Source organism: Mobula hypostoma, chromosome 10 (genome assembly GCF_963921235.1).
Source record: "Mobula hypostoma chromosome 10, sMobHyp1.1, whole genome shotgun sequence".
Taxonomy (NCBI): Eukaryota; Metazoa; Chordata; class Chondrichthyes; order Myliobatiformes; family Myliobatidae; genus Mobula; species Mobula hypostoma.
Genome location: NC_086106.1, coordinates 60,178,144 through 60,198,770, shown reverse-complemented (window position 1 = coordinate 60,198,770; position 20,627 = coordinate 60,178,144). Strand labels below are relative to the sequence as shown.

Sequence of the window (20,627 nt, the reverse complement as noted above, 5' to 3'; positions counted from 1 at the left end):
TCAGCAACAAGTGTACACTTGCCCAATCTGTAACTTTGTGGACCTGTACATCCTTAACCTCTGCCATTTGTATTTGGCCACAGGATCAATCCTAGTTTAATGAGTCCAGAAAGGCATGATAAGACCAATTAAGGATGGGCATTACATGTTGGTTTTCCCAGCAACAACCACCCAGTTCCAAAACATGAACATTAAAATGCAGCACTGATTTCATTTATTTATTCTGCCATAGATTACAAACTATTACTCAGAAACCCATAAACAAGTTCAGCAATGCTTTCTACTCTTTCATTCCACTCAAACAGTTTTCGATTTGTTTACTGATCTGCCAAGCCAAGATCATTTCTGATTAATTTCATCTTTTACTAACTGAAACAAGTTAAAGTTTAACTTCCTAAATGAAAATATTTATGTCAATTGTTCTCTTCATAGGGTTTGAATTTTATAATTTTGATACCAGCATAATTATGTTCCTCAGAGCCAAGCCTGTTTATTAAGTGATAAGCATTTTCAAGCACTTGCATAAAAGGACTGAACCTCGCCAAGCTAGTAAAAAAAAAGATTATGCATTCATTTTCAATACCCAATTTAAGTTTGGGGCAAAAAGAGAAAGGGCTCAAGTTGGTAGTTGCCACTGTTAATCTTGCAGTGTTAGAAATGCACAGTACCTGTGAAACATAACCAGGAGGCACATAAATTGGAGGCATGGAGCCATTTGGTGACATCATGGGAACATGAGCAGGACCTAAAAAAAATAAATAGTACATTTTTGAAAACAAACCAACGGATAGCAAATCAACCCCCTCTGTGTACTGTACTTAATAGAAGTGTTTTTTCTGATTACTTTCTGGTACTTCGTGTCTCTGAATAGTTCATTAATCACATTAGCTTAGACAATAACACAATTACTATATGTCACCAGGGACAGTTTCACCAGTTCCCTGTCTGGGTACAGAGTTGAGTGGTTAATTACTCAAGATATCACACAATATTACACACTGTAGAAACAGCAAATAGAAATGATTAAATTAAAAGCACGCCAAACACTAACATATTTTTAATTGTTTAGTCTTCTTGATTGCCCTTTCTCATCTTCTTTCATCTGCATGTCCCTAAATTAGCAGTAATAGTGATTATTCTTCTGAATTCCTTAGATGCAAAAAAAACAATCCTGCAATCACATTGGATGCTGATGGTACTCCCCTCCAGGGTCTAAACAATTTTTAGGTAATGATTTACCTCCAGTTGCTACACAGAAATAATGAACAATCACTTTGAAGCAAACAACAGAAGATGAAAAATAATAGTTGAACTAGTGGGATAAACAATACCAGTTTTATGCCTTCCTGTTCTCCCCTACTGAAACAATACAAACCGAGTTATGTCTCAACAGAATTTAAAATCTTCACCAGATTCAAGTACAGCTTCTACCCCACAGCTTGTATCCAATTCTTTTTTTTTAAAAATATAATTTTTATTAAGTTTTCAAAATGAATACATGGAAAGATAAAATCTACCCTCCCCCCTCCCCTTAACCCTCCCCCCCATACATAGTCCTACCTAAAAAAGAAAAGAAAGAAAAAAAAGAAGAGCCGCCTGGGTATTGGAAGGTTTCCACATGCTCCATGGGATTCAAAATAAATTTAGTATACTTATTCGTTAGTTTCCCCAAGGGACCAAGATTTTTATTAGAGCAACTAAATATGCCATCCTATCTTTTGTAAATAAGGGCGCCAAATATTCAAAAATGTTTCATATTTATCTCTTAAATTATATGTAATTTTTTCGAGTGGAATAGAACTAGCCATTTCATTATTCCAACAATTCATACTTAAATACGAATCAGATTTCCAAGTAACTGCTATAGTCTTCTTAGCTACCGCCAGTGCAATTTTTATAAATTCTTTCTGATATTTATTCAATTTAAGTTTCAGTTTTATCCCTTCAATATCACCTAATAGAAATAATACAGGGTTATGTGGAAGTTGAGTTCCAGTAATTTGTTCCAATAAGACTCTTAAAGTTATCCAAAAGGGTTGAATTTTAAAACAAGACCAAGTAGAATGTAAGAAAGTACCAATTTCTTGATTACACCGAAAGCATTTATCGGATAGATTTGAATTTAATCTATTTATTTTTTGTGGTGTAATATATAATTGGTGTAAAAAATTATATTGTACTAAGTCGAACATTTATTGTATTTGTCATACTGTCAAGACAGTCTTGACCAATTTGTTTCATCAATATTAATATTCAGATCCGTTTCCCATTTTTGTTTTGACTTATGGATTCCTTGTTTAATTGTCTGTTTTTGAATCAAATTATATATACAAGAAATAAATTTTTTAATTTTCCCTTTTTGAATTAAAATTTCAATTTCATTAGGTTTTGGCAAAAACATTGTTTGACCCAGCTTGCCTTTTAAGTAAGCCTTTAATTGAAGGTAACAAAAGAAAGTGTTATTTGATATTTTATATCTATCCTTTAGTTGTTCAAATGACATCAATATACCTCGTTCATAACAGTCTCCTATAAATCTAATCCCTTTTTGGTACCAATTATATAAAAGTTGATTGTCCATTGTAAAAGGAATAAGTCTGTTTTGGAACAAAGGTCTCCTTGCTAATAAAGATTTATGTATTTCATTATCAGCATCTATCTTATTCCATAGATCAATCAAATGTTTTAATATAGGAGATTCTTTCTTTTCCCGTATCCATTTAGATTCCCATTTATATATAAAATCTTCAGGTCTATTTTCTCCTATCTTGTCTAATTCTATTTTAATCCATGCTGGTTTTCGATCATCGAAGAAAGATGCAATAAATCTAAGTTGATTTGCTTTATAATAATTCTTAAAGTTTGGAAGTTGTAACCCTAACTCAAATTTACATGTCAATTTTTCCAATGATATTCTTGACATCTTACCTTTCCAAAGAAATTTTCTCACACATTTATTTAACTCTTGAAAAAACTTCTGTGGCAATTGTATTGGTAATGTTTGAAACAAATACTGTAATCTAGGAAATATATTCATTTTTACAACATTGACTCTACCTACTAATGTTATTGGTAGTATCATCCATTTGTCAAGATCTTCTTGAATTTTTTTCAATAGTGGTAAATAATTAAATTTATATAAATTCTTTACATCATTATCAAGTCTTATACCTGAATACTTTATACCATTTACCAGCCATCTAAATTGGGTTGCTAATCGACATTGGCTATAGTCTCCTTTAGTAAGAGGTAAAATTTCACTTTTATCCCAATTTATTTTATAACCTGATACCTTCCCATATTCATCCAATCTAGAAGATAATTTATGTAACGAATGTTGTGGGTTTGTTAAGTAAATCAAAACATCATCAGCAAAAAGATTAATTTTATATTCCTCCTGATTAACTCTAAAACCCATAATATCTGGATCAATTCTGATTAGTTCTGCTAATGGCTCTATCACCAGTACAAATAAAGCAGGTGATAATGGACAACCTTGTCTAGTTGACCTTTTTAACTGAAATGGTGTTGAAATTTGAGAATTTGTCACTACTTTAGCATTAGGGTTAGTATTTAAAGTTTTAATCCAATTTATAAAAGATATTCCTATCCCATATTTTTCTAATACTTTAAATAAAAAATCCCATTCCAATCTATCAAATGCTTTTTCTGCATCCAAGGCTACTACTATACTCTTCTCCTCCCTTTTTTGTGCCAAATGAATTATACTGAGTAGCCGAGTTACATTATCTGCCAATTGTCTATTTTTAATAAATCCTGTTTGATCCACATGTATTAATTTTGGTAAATATTTAGATAATCTATTCGATAAAATTTTTGCTATTATTTTATAATCTGTATTCAATAAAGAAATAGGCCTGTATGATGTTGGTTTTATAGGATCTCTGTCTTTTTTTGGCAATACTATTACAATCGCTGTTGAGAAAGATTCTGGGAGTTTATGTATTTTTTCTGCTTGACGTATTAGCTCCATAAAGGGAGGAAATTTTTTTTTACCCTGGTAGAAATTTTTTCTACCCTGACATAAGTTATGAACTTTTGAAGAGAAGGAAGAAATTTAATCCAGTGAAAAAAATCCTATGGGATCACGGTTATCAATTTATATTGCGTTATCCTGCAACCTTGAAGATTTTTTTGGCTGGTGCAGAAAAAAGATTTTTTGATGATTACCGGAAAGCGGAGCAGTTTGTGCGAGATTCTCTGAATATTCACCAGATACAGGAACAAACCCAGGGCAGCGAGATGGATTGAAGATGAAGACTGGGTCAAAGAATGGACTTGTTGGATTTTTAAAGGCGGATGAATATATGAGGGAGGGGAAGAAAGGTTAAAATTTGAGGAATACTAGTTGGGAATAGTAACATTAATTAATATATATATATATATATATAAAAATTTTTTTGTTACGGGGGAGCTGGAAGAAGCACTGACCAATTGCTACGCTAATCATGTGTGCAAGCGTGGCTTTAGCCACGACCCGCAAAATGGAGGGGGGGGTAGTGTCGTGTATCCTTTCATTCACAACATTAGTGGGGGGGTATTTTGTTTTTTCTTTTTTTGTATCTTATCTATCCTTTATTTTTTTCTTTTTGCCTGGATGATTGGGAGGGAAACACATAGCAACATGGTGAAGTTCAAAGAGATTCCCCAAGGAACTATGAGAGTTGAGAAGATAAGTAATGTTTCAGATTGGAGTAACTTTGTTAAGAATAATGACTAATTTATTGAATTTTTTGAGTTTTAGTGTTAATGGGCTTAATGGACCAGTGAAAAGAAAAAGAATCTTAACACATATTAAGGAAATGAAGATAGATTTAGCCTTCTTACAGGAAACGCATTTAACAGAAACAGAACATCAGCAATTAAAGAGAGATTGGGTGGGTAGTGTTGTTGCAGCTTCATTTAATTCAAAAGCGAGGGGAGTAGCAATTTTGATCAATAAAACGTTACCAATTAGAATACAAAATGTAATAACCGATTCTGCGGGGAGATATGTGATTATACATTGTCAACTTTTTTCTGAATTATGGACTTTTATGAATATTTATGCACCAAATGAAAATGTTGTAAAATTCATACAAGAAGCTTCTTTGAATTTGGCTGATGCACATGAAAAAATATTAATAGGAGGAGATTTTAATTTTTTCCTAGACGCAGTCTTAGATAGATCAACTAAGGCTGTTACAAAATCGAAGGTAGTAAACCTAACTTTATCATTGATGAAAGATTTAAATTTGATTGATATATGGAGAAGAATTAATCCTAAAGAAAGACTATTCGTTCTATTCTCATAGATCATAAAATTTATTCAAGGATAGATTTTTTCCTATTATCAATGCATATTCAACACAGTGAAAAATATGGAATATAAAGCAAGAATATTGTCAGATCAGTCTCCTTTATTAATGACAATAATAATGACTGATAAGGAAGAAGTGGCTTATAGATGGAGATTTAATTCAACATTATTAAAACGTCAAGATTTTCATGATTTTATGAAAAAGCAGATCCAATTTTTTTTTAATACAAATTCTCATTCAGTGGATGATAAATTTATATTATGGAATGCGATGAAAGCATATTTGAGGGGCCAGCATCTAAAATCAAGAAAGAATATATGGCAGAACTAGATCAATTGGAAAAAGAGATTACAAAATTAGAAAAAGAATCTCAAAGATATATGTCAGAAGAAAAACGAAGGCAACTTGTCAATAAGAAGTTACAATGTAATACGCTTCAGACATATAGAATGGAAAAAGCAATCATAAGAACTAAGCAAAGGTATTATGAGTTAGGTGAGAGCACATAAAATTCTTGCTTGGCAGTTGAAAACAGAACAAGCTTCCAAAACAATAAATGCAATTAGAACAAGTGCAAATAAAATAACTTATAAACCTTTAGAAATAAATGAAACCTTTAAAAGTTTCTATTCTGAATTATATCAATCAGAATCACAAAATGATGTTAATGAGATAGAAAGGTTTTTATCACAAGTAACTCTTCCAAAATTGAATTCGGAAGAACAGAAAGGATTAGATATGCCTTTTACATTAAAAGAGGTTGAAGCAGCTTTAGGATCACTCCAAAGTAATAAATCTCCAGGAGAAGATGGTTTTCCACCTGAATTTTATAAAAAGTTTAAAGGTTTATTATTTCCTGTATCCAATTCTTGAATGGACCTCTCATATGCTAAAAGATGTAAACTTTATCTCGCAATTGTCATGTGGAGGCCCTTACATTTTATTAATCTACTAAACTTTTTCAAAAGTATATTCTATATTTTGTTTTTCACTGAATTTCAGCAAATGACAAGTTGACAGGGCAACTGGAATTTATTAATGCTGACTGATTATTGTTGGACACTTAAGTGAAAATCCCCACACACTTAAGTACAAATGAAAATCAACAAGACACTTCTAGCTTAGTTGAACTTGGCACAGCGTCAGCGCTGTTATGCAGGTGAACACATCATATTCAATAAAAGTTCATTTCTCCTTTCTCCAAATTCCTTTGTGATACAAGTACTCTGAAATTATATTTGTATTCAGTTTGAAGTGGTCTATTTAAAACAAAAACAACTCTGAGGAAGCAATATTCTCAAAAAAAATTTGGCTGTTCAGTGTATTTGAGCAATATTTTAAATTTATTGTTTTATTAAGCATTCTTCATTGTTAACATAATGCATTGCAAGATGGAACAAGTCATCACACCACCACATGATAGGCACACACCTCGCTCAAAGTAAAAAATGAAACGTACACAATTTCTCTCTCCTCCGTGCCTTTGCTTTAAGTTAGTTTTTGTGTTTTGGAATTACAAAACAAAACAGTGGTGATGACCAAGTTTTAAAGAACCCTGCAACGACTACCTACCTGTTGAAATGCAGTGAGAAACTGTTGAGTTAAAAAAAAAATCACAGCATGTGCTTCCTCAGTGAAGGACACATTCATGTTTAAAAAACAGAAAATAACAAGTTCATGGGTTCATAAACAGTGACTACCAGATAATAATAATAATAATAATAATAATAATTTTTTAAAAATGGAAACAGAACTGGATGGTTACATCAGAAGGACAGATGCATTCGATTGCACAAGAGCTAACTGGATTTTGAATACTGAATGAATTAAGCAGTATTTTAAAGCAAATGGAATAGCCAAAGAGAAATGAGTGCCAGGTTTGCTCAATGCATTGGGTTTTAAAGCATATAATTTGCTTAGAACATTGACTACTTCAACCAAACCAGCCAAAATAAGCTTTGCTGATATCGTGAAAGTAATGCAGGAAAATTTAGAACCAAAACCATTGTTGACTGCAGAATAATTTCATCAATGGAATCAAACAGAAGGTGAGTCCATTTCATTGTAGGTGGCTGAATTGAAATTGTTGTCCAAGCTTTGTCAGTACAGTGATAAGCTTAATGATGCACTGAGTGATCATTAGTTTGTGGAATCTTTTAAGAAATCATTCAAGAATGGCTCCCACAGAAGCACAACTTACATTTAAAAAGGAGTAGTTGAAAGAGCTGTATCAATGGAAACAGCAAATAGACACAATTGAATTCCAGTGAGTGTGATCAAAATTGTAGCCTCTAAACAGAAATCAGCCTGGAAGAACAAACTGTGTTACTGCTAGGGCAGGGGCTCACATACGCCAGACCAATGCATGTTTAAAGGTGAGACTTGCAGAAAATGCAACAAGGTAGGTCATGCATATACAAAGAGCATGTTGGGCAGACAAAAATAAATGGTCTGCAAGATAAAAGAAAAAAAGTCAAATTGCAGTTTTGAAAAAGAGAACTAATCTGCATGTTATTGATTGAAAAACATCTGATAATAATAATGAGTGACTCAGGACTAGTTAGCCTAGAGATTTACAATGTGAAAACTAACAGACAAGCAATATGGCTTACACCAGAAGTGAATGGCAAATTAATTAAAATAGAATTGGACACAGGCTCAGCTGTTTAGGTCACTTCACAAAAGGAGTTTGAACAAAGATACTGAACTGAAGCCTGCAGATATCTAACTAAGAACTTATACAGGAGAAAAGATAACTCCTGTGGGAATGACATTCATAACAGTGAAATACAACAACAAGCCACATAGGGCATGTTATGTGGTTAAAAACAGGAGGACCCTTATAATGGGGCCATGATTGGCTGAGATAACTACAATTTGATTGGAGACCTATCCACCATTTACACACCACATCCCCTGCAATAGTCAACTGAAAGCGAATTAAGAAAGTTACTGGATGATGCCACAGCAGTGTTCAAGGATGGCACTGGAAAACTCAAACATGTCAAAGGGAAAATAGTGTTAAATGAAAATGCCACACCCAAGTGTTACATATCCCGCCTGTTCCGTATACCATCCATGACAAAGTAGCTAGTAACCTAGATTGCTGGGAGGCTGAAGGAATTCTTTCCAAGGTTGAGTGGAGCCCTTGGGCAACACCAGTGGTTTCCATAGCCAAGAAGAATGGGTCTATCATGATCTGTGTTGATTTTAAGGTCACCATCAATCCAGTACTGAAAGTGGATCAATACCCTCAGCCCAGGATAGAGGATCTCTTTGCAAACCTCTCTGGAGGAAAACACTTCAGTGAAGTGGACTTAGCTGAGGCCTACCTACAGATAGAGATGGAAGAAGAGTCCAAAATGTTTCTGACCATAAGTATTCACAAAAGGCTTTATCGTTATAATAGGCTTATTTCTGGAGTAGCATCTGCCCCTGTACCTACACTCTGGCAGAAAGTTCTGGAGCAGATGTTGCAAGGCTGCCCACGCACTCAATGTTACCTGGACAACATGAATGTTACTAGTAAGGATGACAAGGACCATGTCCAAAATCTCAAGATAGTGTTAAAAAGATTAGAAGATTATGGGCTCAGAGCATAACACAACAAATGTGAATTACTTTAACCAAGCATGACGTACTGTGGTCACACTATTGATGCACAAGAATTTACAAAAGTGTGCTGAGAAAATTCAAGCAGTGGTGGATGCCACAAGACCAAAGCACATGTTACATTTGTGGTTCCTCTGAGAATTTATCAATTACTAGAAAAGGTTCCTGCCAAACCTAGCTACTCTGATCCATTCCTTGAACTCATCACTACAGATCAGGAAGAAATGACAATGGACAAAACAGTGTATGGTGGCTTTCAAAAAGATGAAAGAAATGGTGATATCAGACACTGTACTCACACACTATGTTCCACATCATCCAGTGAAGCTTGCCTGTGACCCCTCACCTTATGGCATAGGTGAAGTCATGTCACATGCTATGATAGATGGAAGTGAACGCCCCAAAGTCTTTGCATCATGTTCCCTTATCGCTGCAGAGAAATATTATGCACAGATTGACAGAAAGACCTTGAGTCTGGTTTGGGTGTAAAACGTTTCAACCTATACTTGTATGGGAGAAGGTTTACCCTTGTTACTAATTATCAACCACTGGTGTCCATTTTCAATCCACAGAAGGGTGCTATATACTGACAGCAGCTGCACAAATTCAGAGATGGGCTCTGTTTCCTGGAGGACACAATTACAAGATTGAATTCAAGATGACAAGTTATCGTTGAAATGTTGATGGATTGCCCCCTTTACCTTGGAAAAGGAAACACCTGAAAATTTACAAAAGAGGACACTCCTCTTGAATGTATTCTCTCAACACAAATCGAAATTACTGGAAGTGCCAGCAAAACAATACAACCAAAGGTATTCAGACAGTTCATGAAACTACCTCTTTTACTTCTTTCAAATATGATTCTACTACTAAGTTAAGTGTGATTGGAACCTGCGATTTACATTTTGATGACATGCTCTTGTGCCAACTGAGGATCTGGCACTTTGTTATCTCCGAGGGCGTTGGGTGAGCGATGGAGTGGAGTGTGCGGCCTGGGAGGCCAAGAAATCTGGTAACCGGGTGAGAGCCCGTGATCAACTCCATTTCTCGCCGATTAAGCCATCAAACAAGATTGAAATCATGACAACGAGAGTGGAAGGTGAGCGGGTGTTCAGCGCTGTCTGCCTGTGTGTGATTGGTCTCTTCCTCTTCCCCCTCTGTCTGCTGCTGCCAGAGCAAGGTGCCTGAGTTTGACCGGTCTCTCTCTGCCTCTTGCTTGCTGTTGCCGGAGGATGGTGCTGCAGTCTTCAGCGAGGTTTATCTGACACTGCTTGTGGATTGGACTCTGTAGCTCATGTTATATTTGTTTCTGGTTACTCCCCTTTTTATTGCTATTTTATGGGACGGTCTGCAGCCTGCAGTCGACAAACAACACAGCACTAAACTGAACAGAACATTCCTAGACAGTTTCAAGAACTCTGTAAAAATTTCTTTGTTTTTTGCTTGTATTTTGCCCGTTGCGTGATCTGTTCTTTTTTTAATTTGTTGGATGTTAGACGTTTTCTTTGAACCGGTTCCATGGTCTTTCTTTGTTTTGTGGCTGCCTGCGGGAAGATGAACTTCAGGGTTCTATATTGTATAGATACTTTGATACTAAGTGTACTTTGACTTTGAAAATCTTCCTATTATGGTAGAGATAACCCACAGGGAAACAAAAACAGAACCCACACTGTCTCAGGTCGACATGGCCACTCAAGATGGCTGTATGTGCAGCATGAACTCCAGTTGGCTCATTTTGACCAACGCTGGGATGAACTTGTCCTTGATGGGCATTGCCTTATGTGGGGATTGACAGTCACTGCACTGTCCAAGCTGAAAGCTGAAGTGTTGGAGGAGCTACATGCCGGTAATCTTGGTGTGGTCAAAATGAGAGCGTCGGCTCAAAGCCTTGTCAGGTGATCTGGAATAGATCAGCAGATCGAGCAACTTGCTATGCACTATCCCGATGCCAAGAGGTCCGGAAGATGCTATGGGCAGCTCCATCATGTAATACACCGTGCCATTGCATCCCTTGTCCAAAAGCAATTTTTATTTGGAAAAAAAGATAACTCGCCATCATATTTATCATTCTTGTATAAAGATATTTATATACCAAACAATACTTATTTGCTTTTAAAAAAATCATTGTCTCTTTACCTGGAATACACTGAATGTGACCGTCATCTGTTCTGATTGTGAATGCCTCGCCCGGGTTAACCTGGACCAATATTACCTGAAAATGTAGGTTGGATCAGGGCAGAGAATTAGTGTAATATTATAAATATATAAATGATTGCTAAATCTCATCTTCGAACTTTTACAGCACACACAATTATCATTGGTAACACAAATATACTGCAAGTGTCAAAGTTTTATTCAATTGCAAAACTAAAGTCACTGTTCAGGATAATATTTTCATTACTATTACGTTTGTTCAGTGCACCAGCACAAAAGTCCTGTCTACTGGGAAGCTGTAATCTCTGCCCTCCCACAGGTTTTTGAGAACTGGACTAGCTTCAGCAGGCATCAAGGCACTGGAAAAATATGCCGAACAAAATTTCAGAAAAGCAGGACCTCAGGCGGGAGGTGCAGGAGTCTCAGGTCCCAAGCCACCAGGCTCGGGAACAATTGTTGTCCTGCGGCCATTAGGCTTCTGGACGGGCCTCACTCACCTTGGCACTGAATGGGCTCACTTTTGGGGACTCTGCAGTTCATGTTCCACGTGTTTTTTGTTTACATTTTTACTCTTTGTGTGACTTGTCCTCTTTTGCACATTGGATGTGTGATGGTCTTTATTGTGTGAGGCTTTTCGTGGATTCTACTGTGGTTCTTTGTTTTGCGGGTGCCTGCACGAAGGTGAGTGTCAAGGTCGTCTATGGTATACATATTTTGATAATAAATTTGAACTCTCAAATGCTAGTCACCTCTCGATTACGCCCAGTACCACACACTTGTAAGAGTAGAATGGAAAGACAGAACAGATGAATGTATGGCTGAGGAACTGATGCAGTGTACAGGGTTCAGCATCTTGGTTTACTGAAACCTCTTCAAAGGAAAAGGCATCCTGTACATGAGGGAGAAGTTGCATATTAACTGGAGGTGAACTAATGTGGTCAGCAGGTTCGCTAGTGCTGCTTCGGGGGATTTAAATTAGTTAGACTGAGGGACCACCAGAATACTTTGTCAGAAAGTGGAGGGGTTAAGAGGAAAGCAGATGTTGTGACCAGTAAGAACAGGCAGGAGCTAGGTAATAGACACAATGGTGTGTATGTATTTTACTGCTGGGATTATTACAGGTATGGGGAGTGTGGATCAGTATAGGGAACTATGATGTTGTGGTCATAATTGAGACTTGGTCAACAGAGGGACAAGAATAGATGCTTAATCGTTGCAGGGTTTCGATGTTTTAGAAAAGACAGAAATGGAGGTAAATGAGGACTGGGAATAAGGCTATTTTTCAGGGAGAATATCATAGCTGCACTGAGAGGGGGCTTTAATGATGGGTTCATCCATTGAATCTATATGGAAAGAAATGAAAAGCATGCTAAGTGCAATCACTCTGATGCTATACAGTACTACAGACTACTCCCCCCCCACCCCCCCAGCGCAATAGCCACTCAGACATTGACAACAGATATGCAGACAGATTAGGGAAAGAAGCAAAAACAAAAGGTTGATGTGGATGATTTCACCATCCCTAATATAGGCCAGGACCTCCTGAGTACAACGGGTTTAGATGGGGCAGAATTTGTTCAGTGCATCCAAGAGGGCTTCTTAAACATTGACAAACCAGAGGAGGGGCCAAACTGGACCTAGTTTTGGGTAATAAGCCCTTACAGCTGACTGAACTTTCAGCGGGATAACAGTTAGGGAACAGTGATTACAACTCCTTAAGTTTTCAGATAGTTATGAATCAGGTCAAATATGAACCTTGCAAGAGAGTATTAAACTCAAGCAGGGCAAACTACAACAGGGACAGTTGACAGAGATCAACTGTTTTTGGGCAAGTCCACGTTTGACATGTGGGGCGTGTTCAAAGGCCAACAGCAGAGTGTACAACACAGATATATGGTCCTGTCAGAAGAAAGGACAAGGATGGCAAGATCAGGGAAACTTAAATGTCAGAGGTGGTGAATTTAGTCAAGAAGAAAATGTGTATAAAGTTTAGGAAACTAAAATCAGTCTTTAAGGATTATAAAGAAGGCAGAGTAAAAAGAGGTTAGCAAGGCTAGGGGAGGCCATGAAAAGTACTTGTCAAGCGGGATTAGTGAAAATTCCAAGGTATACTATACATAAATCGCGCAAAAGGATAACCAAAGAGCAGGGAGGTTCACTCACGGATAAAAGGATCAGCATGTGCTTGGAGGTTGAGGAATTATTTTGGATATTCAAGTGAGAAGCCTCAGACACAGAGTACAAACGAAAAATCAACCAAACATCTTTAGCTTAGTTGAACACCGTCAGCACCATGATGCAACTAAACACATGATATTCAATAAAAGTTAATTTCTCATTTCTCCAAACTCCTACGTGATACAAGTAGTCTGAAATTATGTGTGTTCAGCTTCAAGTGGTCTATCGTAACCACAGAACATTTCTGAGGAAGCAACAGTTTCGGAAAAAATTTGTTGTCCAGTGTAATTAGGATGATATAGCATCCGAGATCCGTCCCTGAATTATCATCATGTGGTTTGGAGAATCCTGCTGCTTTTCTGGTCAGTATCCAGTGGCCTTTGTTTTCATTACTATTCTCAGCTTTGCATGGGCCATTTGCATCCAGCAGGCCCATTTTCCCAAGAATCTTCAGTCTGGGAGTTCTGTATGCTCAGCATTCCTTGCGTTTTTCATGGAAGCATTTTGCTTCCAACAGAAGCCAAATGCCTCAAGCAAATGTCAAACAAAAAATGCTAAAAATATTGGGGAGACTTCAGATATTGGAATCCCAAGTAATAACTCGCTGGAAGAACTTGACTGGCACCGTAATAGGGACGAATTTGCCAAGTGTGTCCAGGAAAAATATCTCACGCCAATATGTAAATACTCTACTAGAGAAAGGGCAGAGTTTGACCACCTACTGGGAACAATGACAGAGCAAGTCACGAAAGTTTTAGTAGGGGAAGCATTTTGAAACTAGTGACCATAATGCTGATAATTTAAAAATAGCCATGGAAAAGGATAGGACTGGTCCACAAGTTCAAGTCTTGAACTGAGGCAAGGCTACTTTTAATGGTAATAGACCAGAACTTTCATTCGTTGATTGGGGGAGGCTGTTAGCAAGTAAAGGGGCACCTGGCAAGTGGGGGGCTTTTCAAAGCGAAATTGTGAGAGTTCAGAATCAGCTGGTTCCTGTTAAAAGTGAAGGGCAAGTCCGGCAAGATACCCTATGTACAGGCAGCTGGGATCAAGTGAAACCCTTGAGAGTCATGGGGGTACATGAAAAAGAAATCAAGAGGAGTAAAAAAAAAAAGATTATGGGATAGCTTTGGCAGATAAGGTAGAGAATCCAAAGTGAACCTACAAGTATACAAGAGATCTTAAAGGTTAACAAAGTAAGTTATGTACAAAGCCACCGGAGATGGGCGAAGTCCTACAGATATTTCTTATCTGTATTTACCAAGGAGAAAGATGTTAGCAAACTCTGGGAACTTAAAAGGTGATAACCTTTACAAGAAATCAAGATACAACTCACATTAAGCCATCAGAGATTTCAAGAGACAATACCAGTCCAAAATCAAGTCCCAGACCTGTTGTGGCAAAACTTGTAAGTTTATAATGGGCTACAGAACCAAGTCAGACAGCATCACTCCCAATAGCACATACCTTCTCAATGAGCTTATTGCATTGTGAATAGAAGGGGACTGGTATGTTACCACTTAGCCCAAAAGCATCCACTGTACCCAATCTCACAATCAACACTGAAGACAGAAAATCAGTCTTCCAGAGAGTGAACACACAGAAAGCATCTGGTTCAGGCCATGGCCCAAGTTCCTGAGCAAATTAGCTGGTGGGGATATTTGCAGGCATTTTTTGACCTCTCCCTGCTTCAATACCAGGATCCCACCTATTTTAAGACTACTGTTATCCTGCTACCTAAAAGAAATAAAATAATGTGTCTTAATAACTACTGCCCAGTGACTCTCACATCTACCATCATGAAGTGTTACAAGAGGCTGGTAATGGCATATATTAACTCTGGCATTCCAAACAACCTCCACCCACTACAACTCACTTCCCACCAAAACAGGTCTACAGTAGATTCAATTTCCCTGGCTCTACATTCATCTCTGGAACACCCAGAGAGTAAAGAGACCCATGCTAGACTTTTGTTCATTGACTACAGCTCCACCTTCAATACTATAATTTCAAGCAAACTCGTCACCAAACCCCCAGACCTGGAGTCAACACCTTCCTCTGCAATTGAATCCTCAAATTCTTGACCAACTAACTACAATCTGTAAGGATAGGCAACAATACCGCTGACACAATTATTCTCTACAGTAATGCTCTGCACGGTTATGTCATTAGCCCCCCCTGCTCTTCTTGTACACGCACAACTGTGTCTTGTCAAATTCTGTTCTAACTCCGTCTACAAGTTTTCAGTCCCTAATGTGTAGAACAGTATAGGAACAGGGCCTTCAGCCCACTAAAACTGCGCCACCATGGTGCTAATCTAATTGAACCCATCTGCCTCTACATGGTCCATATCACTCAATTCCCTGCCTGCTTATGTGCCCAACTAAACGCCTTTAAAACATTGCTACTGTATCTACTTCTACAGAATTACAATGTCAAGTAAAGCATCATTTAATTGAGATTCAAGATCCAAAATCCAAATAGAGAATATCCCTTCATGGTAAACACAAGAAAGTCTGCTGGAACTCCAAAGCAACCTACACAAAACCAGGAGGAACCCAGCAGATCTGACAGCTTCTATGAAAAAGAGTAAACAGTTGATGTTTCGGGCCAAGAGCCTTCCTCACGAAGTGAGAAGGGGGAGGATGCCAGAATTTAAAAAAAATCAGTGGGGTGGGGTAGGGGAAGGAGGCTAGCTGAAAGGTGATATGTGAAGCCAGGTGGGTGGGAAAGGTCAAGGGCTGGAGAAGGAATCTGATAGGAGAGGAGAAAGGGCCATAGGAGAAAGGGAAGAAGGAGTGAATCCAGGGAAAAGTAATAGGCAGGTGAGAAAAAAAAAGTTGAAAAGTCACGGAGTGGGGAATAGAGGAAGGGAGAAACGTTACATGCTCAAGGAGATCTGTTTTTTTTTGTGAGAATGCTGTAATGGTCTTTTGGAGGTCACCTGATGTGATTTTCCCGCCGATGTGAGGTCACGTGACGACATGTGCCCCCCCCCCCCCGTGTCTATATAAGGGTCGACTCAGGTGACGCAGTGGGATTTTTGAGTTTGTAGATTTCCAGATAGAACGTGTTGTATCTCCGTTTCTGTTACGTGTTTGTTTTTGTGACGCAGTTTCATTTTTAAAATGATTGTACGTTCTGTTGAAAGATTCCATATTACTTGGACTGGAAATTTGTGGCTGGAAGTGCCATTTTACTCAATTCCGACAGTTTTGAAGGGAGAGTGAAGAATTCGTCGAAGTGAAGGATCGAGAGAAGTTGGCATCGGTTGGCAGTTTAATAAAGGATCGACCTTATCGTTGAAGAGAAGCTGCATTGAAATAACTCTTGCAATAGCGCAATGAGTTCATGCACAAAGGCTCTCTCTCTCTCTAAACAATTTAAGGTCAGTTGATTTAAACTGTTTATTTTCGGCATTGGGAATCCTGTGGACAGAACCAGCAGTAAAGGTGCGTCAGTGAAGAAATCGTTTTCCAGAGAAGTCTCTCCCAATTGAATGCGTAAAACTGTTGGACTTTTGAAGTTATCGCTTTAAGAACTATATCTGACTGTATCGCTTTAAGAACTGTTTTCGCAGTTCACGCTTTAAGAACCAGAGCCGAGTGGAGCTGATGAACGGCTGTTTAACCTCCGGTCAAAGTTTTCCTTTGTTTTTTTCTCCTTATCGTTTATACGTGTTTAATAAATGTTCGGTTTTTATAAAACCTGTCTCGATTAATATTCATTGTTGCCGGTTACGTAACAGAGGAGGTGGAAATTTGCTTACTGGAAGGAGAAATTGATATTTATGCCATCAGGCTGGAGGCTACCCAGACAAAATATAGAGTTGCTCCTCCACCCTGAGGGTGGTCACAAGAAGAGGCCGTGGATCAACATGTTGGAACATGTTGTAATGAATAAATTAATGTTGTAACTGCACAAAAAAAGCCAAGTTGATGTATTCTGGAATAAACATTGATGCAATTTCCCTTATGTTTAGATGAAATTAGGCTTTCAAATTTGAAAATGAAGGAATCGAACGCCATATGCATTACTTTTAGTTTGGCACTTACCTGTTGTCCACTATCCCCGTTGACCATATGAGGCAGAAATGGGACTTCATTTATTACTGCTGTTTCGAGTGGAGGGTGCTCTGCCATGGTCACCGGAATGTTCATTCACTGACCACAATATCTTTGCTCTCCCTGTCAACAAGATAGGCTATTAATACTTGTCACCCACACATATGTGAAGCCAGTAATAAAGTTTTCTATTCAGTACATCTCCAAATCAGCAATGGGTGCCACTGTTTTATTAACACATGATACAAAATTTATAATTGCATAAACTACAAATAGACAACAGATTTTTAACAACACACACAAAATGCTGGTGGCACTCAACAGGTCAGGCAGCATTTATGGAGAGGAATAAACAGCTAATGTTTTGCTCCGAGGTGTTTTGGGAGGTAAAGTGATAGGCTGGGAGGAGACAGGTGGAAGGGGTCAAGGGCTGAAGAATGAATCAGATAGGAGAGTACAACTGACCATGGGAGAAAGAGGAGGAGATGAATCAGAGCAATATAATGGGTAGGTGAGGAAAAGGGAAGGGATAAGAGGGAAATCAGAATGGGGAATGGAAAAAGAGAGGAGGAGGGGGGATAAATAAAGAGAAGATAGAAAAATCAGTGTCCATACCATCAGGGTGGAGCCTCACAGACTGAATATGTGATGTTGCTCCTCCAACCTGAGAATGGCTTCATTGAGACCGTAGAGGCGGCCATAGACTGACATGTCAGAATGGGAATAGAAAGTCTATCGAAATGGAAACCGCAGCGGACGCACTGGATACAATTGATGATCCCGAGAAACTTGCCAGTGAAATGTTGCCCCATCTGGAAGGACTGTTTGGGGCCTTGAATGGTGGCGAGGGATGAGGTAAATGGGCAATTGTAGTACTTGTCCCATTTACAGGGACTCGCATTCAAGGACTCTTCACATCATGTTCTCAATATTTATTGTTTATTTATTGATTATTATTATTCCTTTTGCATTTGCGGTTTGTTGTCTTTTGCACATCCTGATGGGTGCAATCTTTCATTGATTCCATCATGATTCTTGCACTTACTGAGTGTGACCGTAACAAAACGTATCTCTGAATTGTATATGGTGACATATATGTACTTTGATAATAAATTTACTTTGAACTTTGTAGGGATAAGTGCCAGGAGGAAGATCAATGGGGAGAGATGAATGGACCAGGTAGTCAGGTAGAGAGCAAACCCTGCGTAAAGTGGGGAATGGAGTGAGGGAACAATGTGTCTACAGGCAGGATCCTGTTGAAGATGGTGGAGGTTATGGAGAATGATACATTGCATACACAGGCTTGTGGGGTGGTAAGGAGAAGGGGAACCCTTTCTCTGTTATGGCAGCAGGGGAATAGGGCGAGGGCGGATGTGCAGGAAATGGACGAGATGTGGTGAGGGCAGCATGAATGGTGGCAGATTAGAAACCCCATTCTTTGAGGGAGGACATCCCAGATATTCTTGAATGGAAAGCCTCATCCTGAGAACACATGCGGCAGAGATGGAGGAACCAAGAAAAAAAGAACAGCATTTTTACAAGTGAAAGGGTGGGAAGAGGTATAGTCAAGATAGTTGTGAGAGTCAGTAGGTTTATAAAATATATCAGTAGAAAGTCCATCTCCAGCGATGGAGACACTGGAGATCAAGAAATGGGAGAGAGGGGTCAGAGATGGGCCATGCAAATTTGACGGCAGGGTGGAAGTTTGATGCAAAGTTGATGAAATTGATGAGTTCAGCATAGGTTTAGGATTTCCTGGTTGTCACCCATTTTAAAAATCGACTTCTCATCTCCATTCCAGCATGTTGGTCCATGGCCTCCCATACAGTCACAATGATGTCATTTGCAGCAACACCTCATATTCCATCTGGGTAGCCTCCAACATGATGGCAGGAGCATCAATTTCTCTCACTTCTGGCAACTTTTGTTCCCTCCTCATCCCTTTTCTCTTTTTCCATTCCTCATTCTGGCTCCCTTTTTACCCCTTCTCTTCTCAAGTGCCCATCACCTCCCTTTGGGTTCCCTCCTCCTTTTTTTCTCCCATGCTCAACTGTCCTTTCCTAACAGATTGCTTCTTTTTCTACCCATTACCTCTTCCACCCATCAGCTCCCAGCTTCTCACTTCATCACCCCTCCCCCACCCACACACCTTCCCGTCACCTGCTAGCTTGTACTCCTTCCCCTTCAAACTTCTTATTCTGGTTCCTTCCCCATTCCTTTCCAAGTCCTGTTGATGGACCTTATTCCGAAACACTGACTATTTATTCCCCTCCATAGATGCTGCCTAACCTGCTGAGTTTCTCCAGCATTTTGTGTATGTGTTGCTCTGGATTTCAAGCATCTGCAGAATCCTTGTGTTTTAGGATTTTCACTGACGCTAGTTTTCAAGATTGATGATGAAGTAAGTTTTTCCAAACTTCTTAAATTCATTCAGACTCAATGGCCAAACATCCTTATTTTCATAACAGTAATACCATCAGGACTACCCTAAATATCCACCCTTTATTGATTATTCAATACCAATTACTTTCCTGACATTGGTCCTAAAATACTACTACGAAGCCACATCTCATCTTACTCTTGAGGTTTAATATGCATGGTTGTTAGATTTACTTTTGCAGATCACTAGGCCATTAGGTTTTATTTACTCTTCAGTCTCATTTCCTAGCAGCTACAGACCAACCCAGTGGTATTTTTATGATTCACCCTCAGGGTTGAAATGTATCAGAAATCAGACCACTGTTTGGGACCATATTATTTAGCATACAACAAACAAACAAAAAAAAACCAGCCGTAGTTCACTAAGAGCAACTCAGACCTCCACATTAGTGATACCAGCCAAAGAGAAGAAATTAGTTCCCTTGTTCTTCCAGTGGATTTGGAAGATCTTGTAGCAGTTTTACAGATGATTGTCTGCCAGATCGCAGAAGTAAATAGAAGCATATATTACTGTCGGCTGCTAGAAGGTTCTATGTCAGATCCAAAGTCTTCATCTTCAAATATTACTTTTTCCTCAGTTGATAAGACTATGCTCAAGCATCAAAGGCTGTGGTAAATTTCAGAATCAGGTTTAATATCACAAGCATTCATCATCAAATTTGTTGTTTTATGGCAGAATATATTATATACACACACAAGATTAGATTAAAAAAGTATTTCAGAAACAAAAGAAATAGTGAGGTAGTGCACATGGTTTCACTGTCCATTCAGAAATCTGATGGTGGTGGGGAAGAAGCTGTTTCTAAAACACTATCTTCAGACCTCTGAACCACCTCCTTGATGGTAGCATTGAGACAAG

The 20,627-nt window shown here is 38.3% G+C and overlaps 1 protein-coding gene across 2 annotated transcripts in view; it reads right to left on the bottom strand.

The window, feature by feature from the left end:
• Positions 1-20,627, bottom strand: part of LOC134352937 (fibronectin type-III domain-containing protein 3A-like) — a 162,389-nt gene that overhangs the window by 89,449 nt on the left and 52,313 nt on the right. For both annotated transcript variants that reach the window (XM_063060584.1, XM_063060585.1), the window contains exons 2-4: positions 17,321-17,452; positions 11,070-11,145; positions 669-745 (exon numbers count right to left, since the gene is read on the bottom strand). In XM_063060584.1, the coding sequence (XP_062916654.1) occupies positions 669-745; positions 11,070-11,145; positions 17,321-17,425 (258 nt within the window). In that variant the 5' untranslated portion in view covers positions 17,426-17,452. The remainder of the gene's footprint in view (positions 1-668; positions 746-11,069; positions 11,146-17,320; positions 17,453-20,627) is intronic.